Source organism: Myxine glutinosa, chromosome 3, assembly GCF_964187855.1.
Source record: "Myxine glutinosa chromosome 3, kmMyxGlut1.1, whole genome shotgun sequence".
Lineage (NCBI taxonomy): Eukaryota > Metazoa > Chordata > Myxini > Myxiniformes > Myxinidae > Myxine > Myxine glutinosa.
This window is the reverse complement of record NC_136263.1, coordinates 144467654-144487421: the sequence shown is the minus strand read 5'-3', so window position 1 is coordinate 144487421 and position 19768 is coordinate 144467654. Positions and strand designations below refer to the sequence as shown.

Sequence of the window (19768 nt, the reverse complement as noted above, 5' to 3'; positions counted from 1 at the left end):
TGGGTCTACGGGGAGAGTGTGGGTTGGGGGGGGGGGGGGTGTCCCCCAAAATATGTATTTGCTTTCTTCTCTAAAACGACACATGCAATTCAAATGAAACCTGACCACAACATTCATCACACGACTGGGGTGTGGGGGGGGGGGGGGGGGGGGTTGACCCCCCTCCCCCCACAATAGGTATTTGCTCTCTTCTCCGAAACTACACACACACAATTTTGATGAAACTTGACCACGACCTTCATCACCTGTGATGTACAAACGTTTGTTCACAGCATTAGAAAAATCTGGTTCTATGGGGTTCTTTCTGGGGTGGGGGGTAGGGGGTTGCCCCCCAAAATAGGGTATTTTGTTTAAAGTCTTATGATTACGTTAGTATGATTATACATGCTGCCCTGTCTCCGAGCAATCATTGAAATTGCTTTAAAATACCGTGATACTGTTTAAAATACCTTAAGTCTGTGTAGTTCTGTAGTAGATGGTAAAATTTATTTTAGTCAGTAAAATGCCTTTAGTGCTTTTTTCCTATCAGGTGAGCACTCAGCCGTCTTCTCCACTCCAACTCAGCCGTCTTCTACCAACTCCTCTCTGGCCTTGCCCCCCCAGCTCTCTCTGGGCTCTGTCCCGCAAATATTCCTACAGGTCGCACAAGATCTGCCTGCAACCCTCTTATGGTTAAACTGCCAAAATCAAGACTCTCTGCTCACCTTCACTCCTTCATTCCTCTTTTCTCCCGCCTCTGGAACAAACTCCCTCACTCTCTTCAATCCCACTCCACCCTCCAGGTCTTTAAAACAGCTGTTCACCACCATCTCTTATCTTCCCCCATCCAAAACCTTGATCTTTTCTACCCCCACTAATTTCACCCCAATTCCACTTTTTTGAAATACCAACTTCTGTCCTGGAAGTCCTTGGTGTCCTTGTGTTTTATACTTCTCCCTCCCCGCCCCCCTTCCCACGCCTCCTCCCCCCAAGCCCTCTCCCTTCCACACATCTCCCCGCTCTCAAATGTTGTGTTTGTGTGCTTCCCCTTCTCTCCCCATCTTGTCTTCCGCTCCCTCTTTTTATATATTTTGTTTGTCTGGTTGATTTGTTTGTGAAGTAAATGTTAGCTCTTTCACGAGCCTCTATTTGGTATACAAACAAACAAACAAACAAGAAAAAAAAAGAAAAAAAAAAGTGGTACTGCCCCTATTTTTTTTTCTTCTTTGTTTTACAGCTCACACTGTAATCAGATGAGTAATCTGTCATATAAATACCTGTGCCCAACGTAGCTTTGACATTGCATTTCATTGTCTTACTATAATTCACCAAATGTCCATCCGTCTGTCTGTCCGTTCGAAGGTACCGCAAAAACGGCTGAACCGATCGCAACGATATTTTGGGTGGGTAATCCTTGTTTTTCCCATTTTTCTAAGTTTTCCAATTTTCCAGTTTTTCCAAAAAATTTCCAGATAGTCCGTGGGCTGAGTAGGGTTTACATGCACCCCCCCACAACTTAACTTCCCGGGTATGTCCATGTACCCCCCACCCTAGGGGTTAGGAAAAACCATGTTAACAGAAAAAAAAACTCATTGCTCTTATCAAGAGATCAAAAAAAAACATTATCCTCAAGCACCCTCTGGGACAATGAAGAATTCAGTGGATTCCATGATGGTGAGCTGCCCAGGCCCTGATTCAACAAAGCTGCCCCAAACCATAATATTTCCACCACCATGCTTTACAGTTGGTATCAGGTTCTTGTGGTCAAATGCTGTCTTTGGTTTTCACCAAACATGTCTTCTGGTACTGTGGCCAAATAGCTCTACCTTTGACTCATCTGTCCAGAGCACATTGCTCCAGAAGTGCTGGTCTTTGCCGAGGTGTTTATTGGCAAACTTTAGTCTTGCCCTGATGTTCTTTCTGGACAGCAATGGTTTCCTCCTGGCACACCTCCCATGTAGATCAAATTTGTGCAGCCACGTTCTCATCGTAGACTCGCGCACTTTGACATCAACAGTGGCAAGAGCTACCGGGAGGTTCCGTGATGACATTCTGGGGTTCTTAGAGACTTCTTTCAGCATCTTGCGGTCTGCTATCGGGCTGAACATGCTGGGGCGGCCTGGCCTGAACAAGTTGGCAATTATTTAGAATCTTCTCCACTTGTAGATGATCTTCCGGACAGTCGAATGATTGATTTCAAATTGTTTGGAGATCTTTTAAAATCCATTCCCATACTCGTAGGCATCTATAACCTTCTTTCTGAAGTCCTCAGACAGCTATTTTGATCTCGGCATGGTGACGCCACACACTTCAACAACAAAGAGCAAACCAAACTAAATGTCTGTGGTTTAAATAAGACAGGTTCCTCCAAGATCCTCTCTAACGATGTTATAATCATTTGCACCTGAGCTGGTGCACCTGATTCTAATTTTAGGTATTTGAAGTAGTGATAAATGTAGGGGTGTACTTACTTTTTCTGCATGCGAAATTTGCATTTATGTTTATTTAAATTATACAATGGACTACAAAATGTAAATGTTTCATGATATTTGTTATATTATATCACCTTTATCTACCAATATTGTTGTAATGAAGATCAAGTAGCTGTATGATGAAATATGTCGAAAAAGTCAAAACTTTACATGGGGTGTACTTACTTTTTCACGTGACTGTAACATAGTGCAATAGGATTTCGGTATGGCAATACCATAAATTATGCAAATATGGTATGAATGGTAGCATGAAAACTTGCAAGGCTCCATCCATACATCTTACTACCTCGTGCGTTTAGTGCAAAGCGGGAATAAGCAATTGGTTCACTCTGTTTCTGTCTGCTGACTTCAGTTGTTGATCCAGAAACTACCTAATTTGAATTTTATTTTATATTTTCAAAAACTGTAAGAACATGGATCACATGAACCTGCAGTTTAGCACTACTTTGGCTGACCTTGGTAAATTGTATGGAATGTTGTCCTGAGTGTGCATGTGCAGAGGAGTAAGGTAATTTTTTGAAGCGGTGAAGCCGCTTCAATATTTGGCGATGTCCGTTCGTCAAAATGAATAAGAAGAACCTTTCTAACCCACCATTTTTAATTATAAAGGGTTTTAAAGGGTAATTTTAATGGGTTTCATTCGTTTCGAGGCTTTGCCTATTTCATATAAAAAATGCCAAACTGAACCGCTTCCTTCGGACACAGGTGGGATTTCTTTAGTCTGTCTGCCTGTCTGGCGGTCAAACAAAATTTAAAATCATTCCCAACAGGAAACTTACTGTTTTTAGAGATGTCATGAAGGATAAGAACGACGGGCACGAATAACTAATTTAACGTGATAAGTAAGCTGGTGTATGATATGGTGCATCAACGGTGGCAAACCTTTGAAAAAAAAAAAAAGAAGAAGTTTGTTGTGTTTTTTTTTGTTTTTAGCCGCGTCGCAGACGCTGCTCATAGAGTGCCCTCTGCTGCTGTTGTTGTTGTTCTTCTTCTTCTTCTTGTTCTTGCAGAGAAGACAAAACCTCAAAGCTCCACCCATTCTGGGAACCATAGCTCCACCCATTGTGGGAGAGGCTTCATATAAACAAATATCCACCATTTTATTAACTCGCATAGCTTTGAGGCCTGTTTTGTAGGCCCGTGGTGTCTTCCTCTCTCAGTTTTATTTCAAATCAAATTCGATATATCATTTCATTTTTCACAGTCGCTAACATAGTTTTAGACTCGGTTGAAAAAAAACGGGAAGAAAATCCGATGAAAGTTGCCCTTTATAGAACGAAATGAATTCTCAAAGGCCTGTAACTTCAAGTCCATTGAGATTTTTTTTTTTTAAATCACGGCATGGTCAGTCATACACCGCCCGAAATAACAGACGGGAAAATGCCGAGATATATTAAAAATTCGTCCATTTGATGACAATCGTCACGATGAAATATTTAATTTATACGTCGTCACAATAATGTGGAGAGAGGAGCATAGCTTCGTTCACGTGTCGCCACACACGGGAAATTGCCGAGATATATATATTTTGTTTAAATCGCGGCATGCTCAGTCATACACCGCCCGAAATAACAGACGGGAAAATGCCGAGATATATTAAAAATTCGTCCATTTGATGACAATCGTCACGATGAAATATTTAATTTATACGTCGTCACAATAATGTGGAGAGAGGAGCATAGCTTCGTTCACGTGTCGCCACACACGGGAAATTGCCGAGATATATATTTTTAAATCGCGGCATGGTCAGTCATACACCGCCTGAAATAACAGACGGGAAAATGCCGAGATATATTAAAAATTCGTCGCCACACACGGGAAATTGCCGAGATATATTTTCACTTTGCACAAAAATAACATCAAGTAATCGAATCAATAGGAATGTCCTGTGCCTATAACATCGACGTTATAGGCACAGCTGCATCTAGGCCATGGGCGGGCAACCTTTTCAGAGTGAGGGCCAGATGAGACTTTTGGAAGGAGATCGCGGGCCGGAGTGAAAAACGAAATCTCAGAATTACTATATTTTGTTTACATGAATAGATTGTACAAAAATTGCATTGAACACTCTACAAATCAATGAGACTGCTGGTGCTGTTTGCCATGAAGAAGTATTTCCATGTCTGGCTCGATGGTTGAGGTAGACAACAGAAGAATGTCATTGAGGTGGCGGTCCGAGAGTTGGGAGCGAAGGTGAGACTTCGTGTACTTCATTTTCGAGAAGAGCTGTTCACAGCAGTAGGTGCTGCCGAACATGGCCACAATGCGTTGGACATGGGCAATGTATTTTTGAAAATTGTTAGAAGGGAGAACGGTGTCGCGGAAGAAGGACAATGGAGAAGAGGTGCGGAACTTCGCCTTCATTTCATCGTTGCACTGCAGCTCCACCAACTCCATCTGTAAGGAGGCAGGGGCGTCTTCCACGGGGAAGTCAAAGGGAGCAGTGAAAAGCTTGAAGTCCGCAGCCAGCACCCTGACTCCTGCAAAACGGGAAGCAAATTCCTCACGTAGAGAGTTGACGACACTAACGCAAGTGCCCAGGTCCACATCGTCAGGGGCACATGCAGCAAGGCGAGGAAAATGCACAAACTGACCAGAAGCCAATTGAGCCTCCCACAAGCGCAGTTTAACCTCGAAGGCAGTGATGTGCGCGTACATGTCTGTCACGAGAATGTCTTTGCCTTGCAGCTTTATGTTGAGGGTGTTCAGGTGCGCCGTGATGTCCGTGAGCAGGGCCAGGCGAGCTAGCCACCGCGGATCAGAGAATTGATCAGCGTGGGGAAGGTTCTTCTGACGTAGAAAGGTGGCAATCTCCTGCTGTAGGTCGCACACCCGAGACAGCATGGCCCCACGACTCAGCCAGCGTACCTCACAGAAGTAGAGCAGGTCGTTGTAGTGCACGTTCACCTCGTCCATCAGTGCCTGGAACTGACGATGGTTAAGGCTGCGGGAGAGGATGGAGTTGACGACCTTCACCACGACAGACATGACACCAACGAGGTTGGCAGACTTAGCGCACAGGGACTCTTGGTGGATGATGCAGTGCATCTTGTTAATGGGCTGAGTGTATCCGGCGGCTGCACAGTGACGCACTAGCAGCGAAGCGGCGCCCTTCTTCTCACCAACCATCGCCGGGGCACCGTCGGTCGTCACACACACAAGACGGGAGAGGTCCAGGGAGTGCTGATCAACACACAGAAGCACGGCGTCGCAGATGTCTTTCCCAGTGGTGGTGTCGCGCAGCGGGACAAGCTGGAGGAATTCCTCACACACTTGAAAGTCAGCGGTGACGCCACGGATGAAAACGGACAGCTGGGCCGTGTCCTTTGTGTCGGTGCTCTCATCCAGAGCGAGGGAAAAGGCGACGAAATTTGAGCTGCGTGTTTTGAGTGAGTCGTGCACGTTTTCCGACATATCCTCGATGCGGCGACGAACGGTGCGGGACGAAAGGCTCACGTTCTCAAAGGCGGAACGCTGCTCTGGACAGACGGAGTCCACTACAGCGAGGAGGCATTCCTTGATGAAGTCCCCATCCGCGAATGGCTTCATTCGGCGAGCAAGGATGCGGGAGACTTCATAACTGGCGCGCGTCACCTTTTCGGCCTCAGTATTCTGCTTGCGGAAGAGTGAAGTTTGTTTCTCCAAGTTGCCTGATAGTCTAACCATGGCGTCCTTCCTTTCGGTGGCAGACACCGACGCGAAGTTTGACGAGCGGTGCTCTGTCTCCCAGTGGCGGCGCACGTTGTACTCTTTTAGGACAGCCAAAGTCTTCAAGCATATGAGGCACTGGGCCTGTCCAAAGCGCTCGATGAAGAAGTACTTCTCCCACTCAGGGTTGAAGATCCGACGCTCGAGGTCCACTTTCCTCTTCTTAACACGCTGGGTCGCAGACATGATGAGCTGAAAAGGAAGAAAATTAGGTATATCAGCAATGAATAAATGATGTAACAGCAAGCAATCTGGGGCACAAAAAATCTCGGAAGACGAATTGTACAGATGAATGTATTTATTTTGCGCGCACGTGGCCAACGCTGAATATGACACAGTTTCACCGTAAAACTGAAATACAGGAAATGAATCAGTCTGCATACTTTTTTTTTTAAAGAGTTCGTTTTCCTTTTAAACAAAAGTTCGTCAATTTCGTTTTCCTTTTAAACAAAAGTTCGTCAATTTCTTTTTTCTTTTACAAACAGAAAGTTCGTTATATATTTTTTTTCTTTACAAATAGAAAGTTCGTTATATTTTTATTTTTACAAATAAAAAGGGAGAATAAAATTATTTAAACGCAGCAAATGAAAGATAATAACATGTTCTAACAAACAAAACAAAGCAAATTGAAAGAAAGTGAAAATTGAAATAGGTTTAGAGAACTCTGTGTCGCTTACCTCTTTGTTGCAAGTTATTTGTCCCAGACACCAACGTTTGTCGCAAGCTGACTGAATCGGAAGGACGTCCGTATCACATGCCGGCTGATTTGAAAAGACCGCCTATCAGCAAGCAGGCGGTGTCTAGGCAAGACAGTTCCCCGTGCGCATGTCTTCCGGAAGAGGACGGTGCTGAAGACAAAATGTCCCTTTCTTGAATTCAGACCGGCTAAATATAAACTCTTACATTTACAAATGATATGAGTTTTACTGGGAGGTCCGCGGGCCGGATTGCAATAATAAAGCCTAGCAGGGTGGCGGGCCGGACGCTAAGCCTTCGCGGGCCGGATGTGGCCCGCGGGCCGGGGGTTGCCCGCCCCTGATCTAGGCATTGTGTAACATCGACGCGGCTTTTGTTTTAATTAAAACTTTTTGTACTTGTTTTCCTTTAGCCTTTAAAACATTTATATTATTTCAGTTGAATTACATTGCCTTGTTGGCACTTCTAAAAACCTCCGGTTTAGCAGTACTTTGACAAAATATTGCGCTATCTCGACCAATCAAATTTACCGCTCTGAGCGTTAAATATTGCGCTCTCAGCGTTGGGCACTATCAAGCTGAAGCAATTACAAGATGATTGTAATCATGCATTGCTATCTTTGATATTGAGATGGCCACAAGATGCGCGTTATTATTTTTTTTTACAGCTTATACATTTTTGGATCTTTCACCACATTTTTTTTGTCAATTTTAATTTTGACATCCTTAACATAGAGCTCTCTTGCCACCTTCACGTAGTGCTTGGGAATGCAGTTGGAGGTGTTTCAACACTCGGGGTTGTATGAGAGCCCAGAGAAGATGTGTTATGCTTTCTTTGATATGTACTATATGGATAGCTAAATTGATTTTTCGGTTCATGCTTAATTTAGTGAAAAATTAGATTTAGAGATGAACTCTTCTTGCCATACCTACATCCTTTTGCATTAATAGTCTATATTTTGTAGGCAATAATAATAATAATACAGTACATATTGGATTTTTACACAACGTTTGACTGTGTAAGCCACAAGCCCAATGGAATTAATTTGCTTCATTAGAGGAGAATGTGTGAGTATCGACTATTGCAAAGATCCATCCATCAGAACCAGAGCCAATGCACTGATTTAACGTAGGCCGGGCATGATTCGGAAGTACTTGTACTGTTCTCGCACATTGTCCATTCCAGTCATCAGCATTTTTGAGCCCTGAAAAGACAACTTTCTTTTTTTTAAACCTTTCTCACTTTTATAGAGCCTGGTGTTGGCTTAACGGTTAAGGTGGCTGGCTTAAGATCACAAGGTCCTGAGTTCAAGCTCCTGCCAAGCCATTGAATTCACACCAGGTGGGTTGACTTAGCCCTGTCATCCTTCTGAGTTTGGCAAAATGAGTACCAGCTTACTGGGAAGAATGAGCCATTTGAGTATCCTGCGTCAGGGTGGCATCCATCCAGGATTGTGTCCAATAGCCTAGGAAACTGCTTCGGCAGCCCTATGCATCTGATTAGCTCTTACACGAGCCTCAATCTTGTATACAAAAAAAAGAAGTGCAAAAGGAGCGGTCTTCTTCGTCTTCCTCCTCTTCTTCTTCTTCTTCAGGTTTATAGGTTCCTGCTATTTCTTCTTGCCTCTCACCTCACCCTGGGAGTTTTTCCAGGGCTCCCCCTAGTGTGTACCCGGTGCCGGTTCACCTACAGCATTGTTGCCCCACATGCAGTCACTGCATGTGGGATGGGTTGACACACATAACTTTACTTGCATAGTCTTTTTTGCAGCTTTTGTTATTATTGCAGATATTGGCTGGGGCAATTTCTCCGTTGCCTTCCCTGCATAGTATTTAGCAACTGATGTGATAAGCAATTTGTGGCATGAAGCAAAAACAGGTTAACATTTACTGAAAATTCTCTTTTGTCCACATGTGCATATTTGGACTTGCTCGCAAAAATCCTCTTGTTTCTGACTTTAAGTTATTGCTTGAAAAGGTGAACAGGAGATTGTATCAGCTCAGCTAGATAATACAGTATACTGTCAAACTCTGAATAAATCTGCTCCTATTTTTGACTGAACTGTGGAGAAAAGTGCTGCAGATAACCTGAAGTGAAAAACCCACAATGTTGATGTGTACCATCATGGAATAAAGTGCAGTTGATTGTTGTTGAAACCACTTTCTTAGCTTCAGCCAATTTTGAGTTGGTTTCTCTGAAGGAAAGAATACCAACCTGGTAGTATTAATATATATATATATATATATATAATATATATATATATATATATATATATATATATATATATATATATAAATATATATATATATATATATATATATATATATTGTTACGGAACCCAACGTCGGCCTCGGATCCCTTCTCGAGGGGGGATTAGTCCCCTCGTTTGTTACTGACCGACGTGGTCCCTGAAGCTGCACCGCGACCTCCGGAAAGGCCGGTGAGCAGCTTCGTTCGCGACCGCGGATAAGATGGTAATTTGCCGAGCGGATGGCAGCCGCGGCACGAACTGTTAACAATGACTCGACCCGATTCTCAAACGTTGGCCAAATCGTGCCACAGGTATTCAATGGGGAAAAGACGAAGACGACGGATGTGAAGAAGCAGAAGAAGACAAAAAGGGGTTTGAAATACGACTATAATTTATTACTACTATTTACAACCAAAAGAAACCAAGGAGGAGGAAGGATACGAAAATAAAGCAGAAAGAGGGATGGACCAGAAGGACACAGTGAAGCTCTAGCTTAACTAAACAGGCTTAACTTATACCCCAAGGACAAGACAAAGACAGACTACAAGCACACTTACACGGGGGATGATGACAGGAATGGCAGGAGGTGGATGGCTGGAGGGAGAGGAAGGTTCAGCTCGGACTGAAGCACGGTCGGGCCGGAGGGAGCAGCCGCCGCCCTCTTGATCGGTCTCGCACGGCGCGTTCCTCCGCGGCCACGGTCGATACTGCCGGTGAAACCCGAAGCTGCTGTGGCTGAAGCTGCTGCGTGCCGCCGCTCTTTCAGGGATTCCTCCGCCTCATGCGCCGCGTGCTCTCCACCGGTTCATCTGCCTTCTCTCTCGTATCTCGTGGGGGCGTTGCGTGACGGGTTCTCTCCCTGACGCATCTGTTCGTGGGGATCCCTTACTCATCTGCCGTACTCTCTCGAAATGCTTGCGCGGGCGCTTTTATAACGCGCTTTCAGATCAACCCGCGCCACGCCCGTGATGGTATTTCCCCAGCCCTGGTTGGCTGGTCAGGGCTCGCTGGCTCCACCCTTTTGATGACGATGGGCGGGCAACGCCCGTGATTTGGCTTCTCCCCCTTCTTCTCCGAGATTACCTCGTGGCTAATGGAGTCTTGCGGCGATGGAAAACCACTCGCACCGCTGGGATGAAAATGAAAGGGGACCTAGCTTATTTGACTTCGGTGCAATGGAGTATTAATTAATGGAAGACAAAGCCTTAACCTAATACACAGAATAAGGAAATAACTACCAACAAGCAGGAAATCTATGATTGGCTAACGCGATTGTATATGACCTAACTAAGGGACGCCCTTTGACCTTTATACACAACTGGAGGAAGGAGGGTGATATTTTACAATTTATTACACAATAAAAAAACACAATTCTCATTTCCACAACAATATATATATATATATACACAGTCACGTGAAAAAGTAAGTACACCCCATGTAAAGTTTTGACTTTTTCAACATATTTCAACATACAGCTATTTGATCTTCATTTCAACAATATTGATAGATAAAGGTGATATAATATAACAAATATCATGAAACATTTACATTTTGTAGTCCATTGTATTATTTAAATAAACATAAATGCAAATTTCGCATGTGGAAAAAGTAAGTACACCCCTACATTTATCACTACTTCAAATACCTAAAATTAGAATCAGGTGCACCAGCTCAGTTGCAAATGATTAGAACATCGTTAGAGAGGATCTTGGAGGAACTTGTCTTATTTAAACCTCAGACATTTCGTTTGGTTTGCTCTTTGTTGTTGAAGTGTGTGGCATCACCATGCCTAGATCAAAAGAGCTCACTGAGGCCTTCAGAAAGAAGGTTATAGATGCCTACGAGTCTGGGAAGGGATTTAAAAAGATCTCCAAACAATTTGAAATCAATCATTCGACTGTCCGGAAGATCATCTATAAGTGGAGAAGATTCCAAACAACTGCCAACTTGTTCAGGCCAGGCCGCCCCAGCAAGTTCAGCCTGAGAGCAGACCGCAAGATGCTGAAAGAAGTCTCTAAGAACCCCAGAATGTCATCACGGGACCTACAGGTAGCTCTTGCCATTGTTGATGTCAAAGTGCACGAGTCTACCATTAGAAAGAGGCTGCACAAATTTGATCTACATGGGAGGTGTGCCAGGAGGAAACCTTTGCTGTCCAGACAGAACATCAGGGCAAGACTAAAGTTTGCCAATGAACACCTCGGCAAAGACCAGCAATTCTGGAACAATGTGCTCTGGACAGATGAGTCAAAGGTAGAGCTATTTGGCCACAGTACTAGAAGAGATGTTTGGCAAAAACCAAAGACAGCATTTGACCACAAGAACCTGATACCAACTGTAAAGCATGGTGGTGGAAATATTATGGTCTGGGCAGCTCACCATCATAGAATCCACTATAAATTATTCATTGTACCAGAGGGTGCTTGAGGATAATGTGAGGCCATCTGTCGGAAAGTTGAAGTTCAACCGAAGGTGGATCTTGCAACATGACAATGACCCTAAACATACCAGTAAATCCACCAAGGAATGGCTGAAAAGAAAGAAATGGAGGGTTCTGGAATGGCCAAGTCAAAGCCTGGATCTAAATCCCATCGAGATGTGGGGGGATTTGAAACGAGCCTGGTGTTTCCAGGCGCTGCAAGAAACCTCTCAAACATCGCACAGCTGAAAGAATTCTGCATGGAGGAGTGGGCAAAAATTTCTCCCAGTCGACGATGTCAGAGACTGTTTGACAGTTATAAGAAACGCCTCCTTGAGGTTGTTTCTGCCAAAGGGGGCAATACCACCTATTAGAGCCAAGGGTGTACTTACTTTTTCCACATGCCAAATTTGCATTTATGTTTATTTAAATTATACAATGGACTACAAAATGTAAATGTTTCATGATATTTGTTATATTATATCACCTTTATGTGTCAATATTGTTGTAATGAAGATCAAATAGCTGTATGTTGAAATATGTTGAAAACGTCAAAACTTAACATGGGGTGTACTTACTTTTTCACATGACTGTATATATATATATATATATATATGTATATATATATATATATATAAAATACCTGTTTTATACTTTAACAATTGTTTTTGACCATTTCAGGAGTGGTGTTGGACTTTAAACTGTTTAAAAAAAATGATAGCTGCTTTTGAAAGTCCAATCTAATTTTCCTCTGGACTTCCCTGACAGAAGCCCTTGGTTGCACTTCTGTGTGAGCTTAGGTTCTGTGATGTCATGACTATGAATTGCCTTGTGTGTGAGTGGATGCAATATCCAGTAATTGTATGATTGTGATTTATGTTGTGGAATGTATTTTAATTTCATCGGGTTCCCATATCTTTTTAATAAATGAATTGCAGTACCTGAGATGTGAGACGAAGAAAACCTTACTCTTCTTGTTTTCATTTTTTGGTTTCTTGCAGGCAACTGTCCATATATGAAGGAGGAAAAGACAGGTGCAGGAAGTTCTGTAGTACTGGCATGGATGGGGCTTTGGCTTTGTGGGATTTCAAGGTAAAACGATGAAGAGCAAGTTATGTAGCTCTTTTTGTATACCGTTCCTTTCCTATTCCATCTCCAGGCGCTGCACGACGTCATCACCGGGCACCAAAGGGGGCCCGGCAATGATCCCCGCTGGAAGATCTTATTTATTTATTTGGCATGAGGACGGTGTACTTTGTATCTGTACTTGTTTGTTGTTTTTTTTCTTTTCTTATTTTTGCATTCATAGTGCACTTGACATAACCTTGATATTTGGATAATGACCTTCGATTTTTATTATCATTGATCTCAAAATATTTAGTGAGCTATATCACTTGTGTGTGGTCCTCGAAAATGTCTATTCCTTTGATTCGTTAGAAATTAACATTTTCCTGCAATGTGCAGCGAAGATTGAATGCTTAATGGTGTTGCATCTCAACAAGGGAAAATAGCGTTATTTGTATATACATCCTTACTGTCCCAATTCGAGTAGAGGTGTGCATATGTTACATGGCCTAGCCCATGTCGATGAGTGTCAACACAAATGCAACACTGTGTCTCGAGGCTTTGCTAAATGTAAAAGCAGATTATCTTTAATCCCCCTCTCCGTCCAAATAGTATTTGAGGCTTTTGAAGGAGTTTTAGGTACATTTATATTCAGGACAAGGATATTAGAAGACATTGCTGTACTTTCACATAAATTTGCAGGATCACTGGAAGACAATGAACACAACACAATGTAGTATGATTTTAACATAAAATCCTAATATCATGAGTGAAGTGCTGTGATGAAAATGCCAAAATGGGTGATCTCAAGATCACAACATTTCATCACCAATAGTGGACCCGCAGATGGGCATGGCATAGCATCCTCAGCATACGTCGTTTTAAAACTCAAGAGTTACATTTGCTGCCTTAATGTTGTTTTTTTTAATTAATGATGTAAGGTGAAAATTTGATAATTGTCAGATATTGTTATTCTGAAGCGATTGATATAGTTTTTGTATTGTGATCCATCTTTGCTGATCATTGCTGTTAGATCTGGCTGTTTTTTATTTTATTAATTGGAGCTACAGATGCTGGACAAAAAAAATGGAAACACCAGGATACACAGGCCGTACAACATGTATGTAAAGAATAGAGCTGTCACACGTATGTGACCACCGCGTGAAATATGCATATCTCTTCCTGGCAGTCCTGTGTGTGTGTGTGTGTGTGTGTGTGTGTGTGTGTGTGTGTGTGTGTGTGTGTGTGTGTGTGTGTGTGTGTGTGTGCGCGTGTGTGCCCAACGGACATCAAAGCCGATTCACTGGGAAAAATCATAGAACCGTCGGAAAGCATCTTGTAAATAAAAATGTACGTAAAAAGCCATAAAAACATCCGTTAAAAAAGAACACGATCGATATCTAGCATTTCAAAATTGGAATTTATATAACTGTAAACTGTGAAATAAAAACCTCAACTGATATCTATCAGGTCAGTGATGCTTGCCAATAATCTACCAATAATCATAAAGCTTCTATTTATTGTGTACCTATGTACAAAGCACGGTTCGTTATTGCTTACAATGTGTGAGCTTACCCGACTAATGTATATACAGTTGGACCTCGACATTTGCAGCCTCAACATTCATTGGTTCCATGTATTTGCTGTTAAAACTTCTTCTTTTTTACGCATCAGGACTAGTCTCCAATCTCCAATATCCACCGTTGCTGATATTAATTCAGCCTGGGAATTCTTCTACGGAAATCTGCTTTCTCTTATGCACAGATTCATCCCATCTCCTCAATTAACTTACCCATCCTCCTGCTCTTGGTACTCTGAACTGAATCCTGGGGTGAGGCAGTTGCTTTAAAACAACTTACATTCTCCTCCTGGAAGGCAAATCCAACTGAAGACAACCTCAGATCATTGCACAAAGCTCGCAACAAGTGTGTCTACTCTCTCGAGAGCCAGAAAACAACATCTGTGCAATCTCAAGAATGAGCTTTCAAACTTTTCTCCCTCCTCTAAAACCTAGTGGTGCCTCGTCAAGACTTGCACCCTCTGCCCTCTGTCCCCGAAATATTCCTTCAGGTCACACAAGATCTGCCAGCAACCCTCTTCTCGTGAAATTGCCTAAATCAAGACTCTCTGCTCACCTTCACTTTCATTGTCCCCCGTCGCACCGCGGAGCGAAAGGGGGACTATGGTTTTCTCCTCCGTCCGTGTGTCCATCCGTCCGTACGTGCGTGCATCCGTCCGTACGTGCGTGCATCCGTTCGTCCATGCGTGCGTACGCACGTGCGTAAGCGAAGGACCGAATTCTAATTTGGTGTGTGGGTGCAACCCTCGTCAAAATCCAAGATGGCCGCCGCCATGTATGTCTGACGCCATGTATGTCTGAACCTTGTGAGCGGAATATCTTGAAAAATAAGCGAAGTACCAACTTCTAATCTGGTGTGTGGGTGCAACCCTCGTCAAAATCCAAGATGGCCGCCACCATGTATGTCTGACGCCATGTATGTCTGAACCTTGTGAGCGGAATATCTTGAAAAATAAGCGAAGTACCAACTTCTAATCTGGTGTGTGGTTGTATCTCGGCAAAAGGAAGAACGCCATTGAAAATTGGGTCGCCACGTCAAAATCCAAGATGGCCACCGCCATGTATGTCTGAACCTTGTGAGCGGAATATCTTGAAAAATAAGTGAAGTACCAACTTCTAATCTGGTGTGTGGTTGTATCTAGGCACAAGCAAGAAAGCTGTTTAAAATTGGGTCGCCACGTCAAAATCCAAGATGTCCGCCGCCATGTATGTCTGAACCTTGTGAGCGGAATATCTTGAAAAATAAGTGAAGTACCAACTTCTAATCTGGTGTGTGGGTGTATCTGGGAATAAGGGAGAACGCTATTGAAAATCGGGTCGCCACGTCAAACGCCAAGATGGCCACCACCATATATATGTCTGAACCTTGTGAGCGAAATATCTTGGAAAAATAAACGAACTACTAACATAATCTGGTGTGTGGGTGTATCTACACATAAGGAAGAACGCTATTGAAAAGTGGGTCGCCACGTCAAAATCCAAGATGGCTGCCACCATATATGTGTCTGAACCTTGTGAGCGAAATATCTTGAAAAATAAACGAACTACTAACTTCTAATCTGGTGTGTGAGCTCCGCATAAGGGAGATCCGCATAAGGGGTGTATCTCCGCATAAGGGAGAACGCTATTGAAAATTGGGTCGCCACGTCAAAATCCAAGATGGCCGCCTTGCGTCTTCCACTTTGTCAACTCGCATCACTTCACCGACGGGGGACCTAGGCGTAACGCTTGTTCCTCTTTACTCCCGCCTCTGGAACAAACTCCCTCACTCTCTTCAATCCCACTCCTCCCTCCATGTCTTTAAAACAGCCCCTCACCACCATCTCTTATCTTCCCCCATCCAAAACCTTGATCTTTTCTATCCCCGTTAATTCACCCCAGATCCACTTTTTTAAAATACCGATTTCTTTGCTTGAAGTCCTAGCAGTGTCCATGTGTTTTATACCTCTCACTCCCCCCCCCCCCCCCTTCACATGCCTCCTCCCCCCGAGCCCTCTCCCTCCCACAGATCTCCCGATGTCCCTGTTCTCTGCTGTTGTACTTGTGTGCTACCCTCTCTCTCTCCCCCCATCTTGTCTCCCGCTCCCTTTATTGTTTGCTTTGTGTGTCCGTTTTTTTTTGTGATTTATGTTAGCTCTTACACGAGCCTCGATCTTATACAACAACAACAACATGCATTTTAAAGGCCATTTTCCCTGCTAGAGTGGGGGTTAGCCTTGTGGTCCCCATGACAATCTTCTCCATATTGCCCTATTTTCTGCATCTCTCCTTGTTAACCCCCTTGCCCGCATTTCTTCTTCCACCATCTTTAGCCAAGTCTTTCTCGGTCTTCCCCGTCTTCTACTTCCTTCTACATTCATTTCCATCACTCTTCTCAACCAGTCACTTTCATCCTTCCTCAACACATGCCCAAACCATCTCAACCTGTTCCTCTTCACAGCATCAATCACAGGCTCTATTCCCATAATCTTTCTCAATTCATAATTTGTCTTCCTCTCTCTCTCAACGATACTCCGCACATCCGTCGAACCATTCGCATTTCCACCCTTTCCAACCTTCGTTGCTGCTCTACGTTCATTACCCATGTCTCGCTCCCATAAATCATAACACTTCTCACACATGCAGCATACACCTTTCCCTTCAGCTTCAACGACACTCCCCTCATCATCAGCACGCCACTCAATTCCCGAAACTTCTTCCATGCACATCTCACTCGAACAACCGTTGCCGAGTCTGATCCACCTTCTCCATTCAGCATGTCTCTGAGGTAGCCTCAATCTTATATACGAAGAAAAAAACGTGGGTCATAAGCATCCTGTATCGTCCCAAAAAGGGTGGGATACCATAGCTGAGTTGCGATGCACAAACCGCTCATCACACCTGGCAACGCCTGTTTGCGGGTCCATTGGTACAAGGAGCATTGACAATGGACTACCGAGCAGTGGAGGAATGTGATATGGTCTGATGAGCCGTCCTCTACCATTTTCTTGACAAATGGATGTGTGCATGTGTGGCGACAACCCAGGGAGCTGTACAGCCCAGAATGCGTAGTTCCAAAATTAAAAGCTTCTGGCGGGTTCATAATGGTGTTCATGTTTTCTTTTCACTCCCTGGGTCTACACATTCCATTAGAAGGCAAGGTTGATGTCGCGTGCTATGTTACAATCCTGAGCAATCATCTGAATTTCAATTTCATGATGCAGCATGAAATGCCTTTCCGCCTCCATCAAACCGACGTGGATTGGATGATTTTTGTGGAAGAATGGCGCCACGTTCCTGCAGAACAGTTCCAGACCATTGACGACTCCTTCCTACGTCGTATCAATGCCGCGCTCGATGCCCGCAGTGGCCCAACACCCTACTAAGTGACATTCTGTTGGTGTTTCCATTTTTTTTATTCACTACCTGTACAAATAGACTGAATATATTTTGGGTTTAAGTTTCCAAAACTACTCGGCTTTCGAAGAGCAGAATTGCTCAATAAATGTTTGCTGTTGTGCTTTTGTTGGAAAAGTTGACTTTGTGTTTGTTTGTTTGTTTGTTTGACCCACAGACACTGGAGTCGTCGATTGAAGGACTTTGCATTCGCTGAAAACGCTCTATTTTTCTTTTCTTTTTGGCCCCCTCAGTTTCTTTATCTTTATGTCGAAGAAATATTATTTCATTGAAAATATACTATTTTTACCACCGTTTGCAGACTAAAAATAAAAGTGTTTCGAGTCGTAACCCCTGCAATTATTTTGTCTTTTTGAGCAGATATTTGAAAATACATTTTGGCTTTTCCACTTCGTGCATGCAAATTAATTTCCCTCTCTGTTGTCGCCCTTGTGCTTGATATAAAATCCCCAACACAAAATGAAGCCCAAGCTTTGTTAACTGCCACAATTTTGTACTTTAATTGTAACACTCGTTTTCCACCCACACAACTCTTGAAATCGAATGCCATGCTTTTTTGTGGTCTCAGGACCATGGAGTTTGGAATATGATTTGTTTGCACTTTTTAAAATGGTTAAAGTGTAGTGTAAAATGTTTATTGGATTATCCATTTTTTCTGGTTTTGGTGTCAAAATAAAACTTTGGCTTTTCAAACTTTTGACTTGTGATGTAATTTGACCATAAAGCTTTTGGAACGTATGGTCAATGGTGCCCAGAGCTGTCTCCGCATTATACAGCAGTGTCGGGTAAATTTTGGATTAAAAAAAAAAACCAAAAAAAAAACCACCTTTAGAGGCCATTTTTCCCCGCAAAGCGGGGGTTGGCCTTTTTCGGGAACCGTGGTTGTTGTTGTTTTTCGGTCCCCTTTTTGAAGCAATGTTTTACGGACCGGATGCCCTTCCTGACACCAACCCTTTTTGCCGCCTTTAACGACAAGCAGGGAATTACCAGTGAACTGGTACTCAATTTGCCGACCTCGGAAGGATGACAGGCTGAGTCAACCCCCCTGGCGTTAATTCAGCAATCGACCGGGATTCGAACCCAGGATCCTTGGTTATCCTAAGCCGGCACCCTAGCCGCTAGCCCAACACCAGGGTTCCAATTACATGGATAAACCATGTAATTAATTGTCAAGGCTTAGAGAGTGCATCAAGGTATTTGTTCTGTTTCTACTACTACTACTACTACTACTACTACTACCACCGCCCTTTCACATCCCCGATTTCCCCGCCTTTTTGTGTGTTTTTGGCCCAAAATATCCATAAACGAATACCTCGCCTATTCGTCATGAAAGACACTGGGATCTTTAACGTCCATCAACTAATATTTGGAGATGCGACAGCCAGCTTAATATACATCAGATAGATGGTACAACACCTCCTTGCAAAGCACCGATCCAACAGTTTATAATCTGTTTGAGGATCAAGCCCAGTAGTGGGGCGGCTTAGCCCAAATATTCAAAAGAATTGTGCATTTTGTGATACAAGCACCAAATTTGGCACACTAGTAGACTATCATATTATGAAAAGATCTGGATATTGGGCCATCTCAGATTCAGAGATTTGATTTTTGCAAGATTTGCAGATTTTGCAAGCTGAGATTGCAACGCCAGGGACGGCCGACTCCTTCCTACGAGCTGCCCACGTCACCCGCACAAGAAGAGCTCATCAAATCACTACAGCGGCACTGCACATCCTGCAACACCGTGCGTATGAACGCCACTGTATGACATATGCTGATGATGCAGAAGACCTGCCTGAGTTCGAAGACTGGTGTCACCAGAGAGGAGAAGACGTTCCCAACTTTCAGTACTGGGCAACTGTGCTGGAACTAGAGATGTTGGTACTGGTCTACGTGCGTTCTCTGCGGCAGGCTTCATTCACGACGTACCTTGATGCCCTGACGGAACTGGTCCCATGGTTCCATGCCTTAGACCACACACACTATGCCAGGTGGGTCCCTGTTCACCTGAGGGACACGGTTGCACTCCCAATGAAGCACCCAGATGTAGCCAGAGAATTCAGGGCTGGCAACTTCACTGTACAGAAGACGAAGAAGGTGTTCTCTTCGATCCCAATCGAATCGAAATCTTGCAAAAATCAAATCTCTGAATCTGAGATGGCCCAATATCCAGATCTTTTCAT

The 19768-nt window shown here is 43.5% G+C and overlaps 1 protein-coding gene across 1 annotated transcript in view; it reads left to right on the top strand.

Moving 5' to 3' along the window:
• LOC137412084 (actin-related protein 2/3 complex subunit 1A) overlaps positions 1–18278 on the top strand; it is a 79680-nt gene extending 61402 nt beyond the window's left edge. The window contains exons 9-10 of the mRNA XM_068097337.2: positions 12547–12637; positions 17743–18278. Coding sequence (XP_067953438.1) covers positions 12547–12637; positions 17743–17781 — 130 coding nt within the window. The 3' untranslated portion in view covers positions 17782–18278. The remainder of the gene's footprint in view (positions 1–12546; positions 12638–17742) is intronic.
• The last annotated feature ends 1490 nt before the right edge of the window (positions 18279–19768 follow it).